At 44.7% G+C, this 6,000-nt stretch overlaps 1 protein-coding gene and 1 long non-coding RNA gene across 6 annotated transcripts in view; one reads left to right on the top strand and one right to left on the bottom strand.

The window, feature by feature from the left end:
- Nucleotides 1–4,891, bottom strand: part of LOC135279290 (uncharacterized) — a 27,799-nt gene extending 22,908 nt beyond the window's left edge. Inside the window, exons 1-2 of one of the 2 annotated variants that reach the window (XR_010346586.1) lie at nucleotides 4,652–4,891; nucleotides 1,170–2,323 (exon numbers count right to left, since the gene is read on the bottom strand). This is a non-coding gene — a long non-coding RNA (uncharacterized LOC135279290). Of the gene's footprint in view, nucleotides 1–1,169; nucleotides 2,324–4,651 lie in introns of those variants that run through there. The other variant, XR_010346585.1, reaches the window with a different exon arrangement.
- The window catches only part of KCNG4 (potassium voltage-gated channel modifier subfamily G member 4), a 14,861-nt gene extending 9,186 nt beyond the window's left edge, over nucleotides 1–5,675 (top strand). For all 4 annotated transcript variants that reach the window (XM_064386539.1, XM_064386538.1, XM_064386541.1 and 1 more), the window contains one exon: nucleotides 4,890–5,675. In XM_064386539.1, coding sequence (XP_064242609.1) covers nucleotides 4,890–5,675 — 786 coding nt within the window. The remainder of the gene's footprint in view (nucleotides 1–4,889) is intronic.
- Nucleotides 5,676–6,000: the final 325 nt, after the last annotated feature.

A 6,000-nucleotide genomic window follows, 5' to 3' on the forward strand; every position in this document is an offset into this window, starting at 1 on the left:
ACTGGCCTCTGTCCACAGAGCAGTGTGTGCATCACAGGAAGGATCTGAGCAGCAGCTTGGCTGTGCCAAACAAAACCTGCCCCTGCCAGGATAAATTTAGCAGATGTGAACCATGACCTTGTATCAGCCACGGAGCCAGCATGCTCCTGGTGTGAACGGTGACATCCTGGCAGCCTGTCCCTCCACTGCAGAGAGATGAGAAGGTGCAGGTCCTCTTCAGGGAAGCTCCTCTAGGACTGATAGGATGGAGCATGTGCTCTCTGAGCTGTTTCCCTGCCTGGTTCTGCTCCACTGGGTGTGGGTCACTGAGCACAGGGCAGCCTTTCCTCGGAGCCATCAGTGCTGCAGCTCGGGCAGGGCTCAGATCCTTTCAGCCCATTGCTCATTTGTTTGATCATGATGATGAGCCAGCTGGTTCCCATAAACATGCCCTGGGAATAACAGTGTTTGCATACAGGGGTTCTGTTATGACTTCTAGCTGGATTAAAGGACTTTTACCATCTTGGCTTCATAAATAAAATGAGATTCCTTTCTCACAAATGTGCTGTGTAAGCAACACATATACCTTGTGCTGAGGTACATATTGATTTCCACTCCAAAGCTCTGGAAATATGACATGATTCTGAAATAATCCAGGTACTGATCAAGCTGTGCTTATTAGCAAAGTGTTCCACAAGCATTGGAGGAACTTTTGCTATTTAATTTGGGAATAGATCATTTGATACAATAGATCATTTGCTATTTAACTTGGGAATAGATAATCAAGAAACACTTGGAATCACTGACACCACCCTGAGCAAAGCTCCCTGGCAAACACAGGAAGGAGATCACAGGAAATGCTGTAGTTTTGCTTGTTTTACCTCCTAGACCTGTTTGTAGATTGTGGGAAAGCCCAAATTACACAATGCAGAGAACAGGCTCAGACTGCTGCCAATAAACTTCCACTTAGAGTCAATCACACCCAGGGCAGAAAGTTGGTACCTATCCAATTTTATCCTCACACAGCTGCAGCACTGCACTCCCAACATAATGGGAATAACAGGATTTCTTTTCTCATTGGACTTCAGATTAAGAGGGAATAAAGGGTAAATACCCACTGCAAAAGGTATTGAGGTAAATCTCTGGCTGCAGGAAACTCATTGGTGGATCAGGTAATGACTCAGAACAAGTTTTCCAAAGCATATTTTAATTGTCAGTTGTCTTAGAGGGCAGACAGGTGTGACACAAATGATCAGCACAGAGCAGACCCTGAAGGAACAAGAGGAGTTCCTTGGTGGTGTCATACAGTTATTTAATAATAATAAAGTTTTTCCTTGTCTACATAAATAAAAGTGAGCAGCATCTGGAAACCAGCATGGATAGATGAGAGATATATTCTGCAGGGGAAATTCTGATTCAGTCTCCCTGGGCATAACTAAAATTATTGATGCATGTAAAGATATTATTTTCACTAGATGAGATTTATACCTGTTGTAAGTTAGGCTAGTGCTGCATAACCCTGGGATCTGATTCTGTTTGTTATCCTTGATGTCATTACACTTTAATTAATGTTTCCTGACAAACTAAGAGGCTGAGAAATTTATCTCTTTTTATCTTGTGAATGGCACATATCTCAAGCACATTTAGCTGGAATTCACAATTAGTGAATAAATTGCTTTTTTGCTGCTCCATCCCTGGAAGTATCCAAGGCCAGGCTGGACAGGCTTTGGAGCAACCTGGTTTAAGGGTTTAAAATGGGTTTAAGTTCCCTTCTACCCAAACCATTCTGGGATTCTGTGAGGGGAAAACAGAAGCCAGGAGAGTTCCCTGGGCACCTCTTTCCTCTGGCTGTTGAGGGAACTGGGTTAACTGGACTCAGTACTGCTCTGCTTCTATTTTATTATGAACCTGCTTTTTTTTTCCTGTTTAAAGAGAATTTAACAGAAATACCCTAAAATGAGCAATTTCACTGTAACACCATAAACTCCGGCACATAAGAGAACATGGAAAATAAGCCACTCTCTTATACACCAGAGGGGGATAACCAAAGGAAGCTTGAATCTTTGACTGTCTCTGGTGGTAGAGGAGCTTGACACAACTCCTTTGCTTCTTTGAGATAGTTTATAAATCTAAGAAACCACTCAATATTTCAGACACCAGGCTCAGTATATATCTCTTTACACACAAAATATTGTTTCATTCATTGCTGAGCCAAATGCTCATTTCATAGAGAAGATCAATACCAGGCACTCATTTTATTACATTTATATCATAGGTTGTAGAATTTCTGCTGGAGGCAAGTTCCATAAATCCTGATAAATTCGTGCATTGTTGAAAAGTAAATCTGCAGGATGAATAAAAAGTATAAAGAGTTACATACTCACTGCTGGGCCTGTCATAACTATTCTCCCATCAAAGTCAGTGACAGGTTGAGTATAGATTGATGTAAGATGGTTCTGTTGAAAAAGCCCTCCCAAAATATGCTGTGGTCAGTTCTAAATAAAACCTCATCTTCCCCTCTTGCTCACAGTCAGCACCACCCTGGCTTGGAGCTTTTAGAGCTCCCACTCCACCGTGAGCAAAACTGCAGCAGGAGGAGAAGGAGCTCAGTGAAAATTTGATTCAAAGATCTGGAAATAAACTCCCAGAATTCTACTCTAGTAAATGGTGAGGTCAAGGGAGGGAGTTGGCTGGGGTTTGTGTTAGCAGGTGCTGAGCACTAGAATATCCAAATGTGTCTGGTTTGTTCAGAAAGAGGAATTGTACAGAAGTTGTCGGGGCACAGAGATTTCTTTATCTGATATTTAGGCAAAAAAAGGCTTGCATGGATCAGAGTATTTGGGCTGTAGTTAAAATAACTAATGAGAATGTAGTGGTAAAAAAAATTGAAGTCTCCCACTGACACGGGGGCATCGGTATTTTGGTGAGAACAGAGCTTTGAAGTCAGTGTGTTCTGCCTGTTCTTTGGACAACAGTTCTGAGAGCAACATAAAACACTGAGCTGTAAAAATCCTCAAAACTGCTGGGAGAAACAGAAATTGGCTTTGGTGCTTGATATTTCCTCCCCCACCACCTCTTATTTCAATATTTGCTGCTTTTGAGCAAGATATTCAAAAGGATGAAGAATGTTTGAGGAGACTGACATTAAAGAGGGATATTCTACATAAATCAAGTCAGGTGCATTCCATAATATATACAAATGTTCCTAATATATAAAACATTCACATGCAAACTCTTGGGATGAAATCCATCTCCCAATGTGAAGGCAATGAGCATGTTCTCATTATGCTGACAGCATAAATTGCCTTCACTAAGTAAATATAAATTTCCATAGGGAATACTGAAGTTACTGAGGGTGGCAAGAATTAAAAATCTCTCAAACAGTCTCTACATTGCTACACTTTGAAATTTCATGCTCAGTTCAAAAGACAACTTACATCTTAATGGTTAAACCTACCAAGTTTAACAAACCAGGAAGGTTTAACCAGGTTAAACAAAATTTCTTTTCTTCTATTTTCTAAGGAAGGAGTAGGGAAAACCCCATGATGATCTGAGAGCAATGTCACCTGCAAATGTCTAAAGGCAAATAAATAACAGATGTACTGGAAATTCAGCCCAGCTAACAAAAAATTAAGTAAAACTTGATGGGAGCAATGAATAATTCAGAGGTCCCATCACTGGAGTGACCAGAGGCAGGTTTGTGCAGAGTCCAGGCTGCACTGTACAAATAATTCAGGGCTCAGAAAGAGTGAGCACTGCACAGCACAACTGCTGATTGCAGGCAATCTCATCAAGCCCAGTCAGCAGCTCTGCAAACATCAATGTGCTCCAGCCCTGACTGCAAATGGAGCCACAGCCTGACCCTGCATGCAGAGCCCTGGCCTTCATCAGCCAGGCCTTCATCAGCTTCTGTGGTGTTTCATTTTAGGGGTAAAATATGGACTCGGCAGATTACTGTGCAGAAAGAAAAAATCCCCAAATGGTGCTTACAGAGCTAAATTGTTCTGAGGGTTGGGCAGGGTAAACACACTCCTGAGGGGGAACCTCTACTGGCCAATTCTGTATCACAAAAAGACTTGTTACTCCCAAGTGCAGCAGAAAGTGGGAAATATTGAGTGTTGTAAAAAGTCTGCCATGACTCAGTTTTCTTCATGTGGGAAAAGCCAATTTTTTTATTCACACAACTAATTTTATACAGTTTTTACAGACCTCATGGGCAACTTTAATTTGTTGATAACTTTCTTGTCAATTACTCTATTGGCTAGTAAAAGGTATTTAACCTGTCCATCAAATCTCTCTATTATTGAATTGTTTGCATATTTTTTTCACTGATTCTCATGGGACAGATCTTATTGTTTATACAGGTGTATTTGTGTTTCGCCCTAGAAATAGATTGTTGTGTAAACGAACTCTCATTTTCAAGACGTTTTCACATGAGAACCTGCAAAGTACTTAGCTGCCTTTAGAAGAAGTGTCAGGCCAGCTATTAATTTAATAGGGCAGGCCTGATTTTATGAGGCCTTTCTTTTATAATTTTTCTACCTGTCTGAAGCATCCAGGACTTACAGCCTGCATGCCAGGACTTTATACATAGGTGGGTTTAATTCCAGTAGGTTGGAAGAAACGACAGAGTAAAATGAGGCAGGTAGGCCTCAATTTCCTCATGGCCTACCTGACCAAAGAGGCCTGACCATGACCAATGAGGCAAATGAGCTGTTTGTTCAGCTATCTTGTGTGCTCAATATTCTCTGTGGAACTGAAGGACAGCTGCCACACTACCTGAGAGCTGGGGTTTGTTTATCTCTGCTACCAGTGACTCAGGCAGATCCATATTGCTTCTCCCTCAGTGTTTTTGGATGCTGGTTCACAGACTGTTCTTTTTGTTTATTTCCCTCTCTGTTTTGTGGCAGGGTGAGTGTTCCCAGAAGTGCTATTACATCTTCGTCATTGAGACCATCTGCGTGGCTTGGTTCTCCCTGGAGTTCTGCCTCCGCTTCATCCAGGCCAGGAGCAAGTGTCAGTTCTTCAAAGGACCCCTGAACATCATTGACTTCTTGGCCATTTCCCCTTACTACGCCTCCCTCATCTTCTCCGAGGACGACTCCAGCGAGGAGGAGGACAGGCCGAGCAGCAACACGTACCTGGAGAAGGTGGGCTTGGTGCTACGGGTTTTACGTGCCTTGAGGATCCTGTACGTCATGCGCCTTGCCCGCCACTCCCTGGGCCTGCAGACCCTGGGCCTCACCGTGCGCAAGTGCACGCGGGAATTCGGGCTGCTGCTGCTCTTCCTGTGCGTGGCCGTCACCCTCTTCTCCCCGCTGGTGTACCTGGCCGAGAACGAGTCGGGCAGGGTGCTGGAATTCACCAGCATCCCCGCCTCATATTGGTGGGCCATCATCTCCATGACCACGGTGGGCTACGGGGACATGGTGCCGCGGAGCGTGCCGGGCCAGATGGTGGCTCTGAGCAGCATCCTCAGCGGGATCCTCATCATGTCCTTCCCCGCAACCTCGATATTCCACACCTTCTCCCACTCCTACTCCGAGCTGCGCAAGGAGCACGAGCGGCTGCAGTCGCGGCTGAACCGAGCCAAGAGTGCAAACCGCTCTGGGGAGAGCGACACCTTCAACGAGACGGACAGCCTGATCCTGGAGGGGCAGGCCTCCCCCATCAAATACATCTACACTGGGAACTGAGCTTGGAGATCCCATCAAACACTTCTACATGGGGAACTGGGCCTGGAGACACCATCAAACACTTCCACACAGGGAACTGGGCCTGGAGACCCCATCAAATATTTCTACATGGGGAACTGGGCCTGGAGACCCCATCAAACACTCCTACCCAGGGAACTGGGCCTGGAGACCCCATCAAACACTTCTACACAGGGAACTGGGCCTGGAAACCCCATCAAATACATCTACATGGGCAGCTGGTCCAGGCCTCCCCCATCAAACACATCTACACAGGGGCCTGGGCCTGGAGACACCATCAAACACACCGACATGGGGACCTGGGCCT

This window comes from Passer domesticus, chromosome 12 (assembly GCF_036417665.1).
Source record: "Passer domesticus isolate bPasDom1 chromosome 12, bPasDom1.hap1, whole genome shotgun sequence".
NCBI classification, from domain to species: domain Eukaryota; kingdom Metazoa; phylum Chordata; class Aves; order Passeriformes; family Passeridae; genus Passer; species Passer domesticus.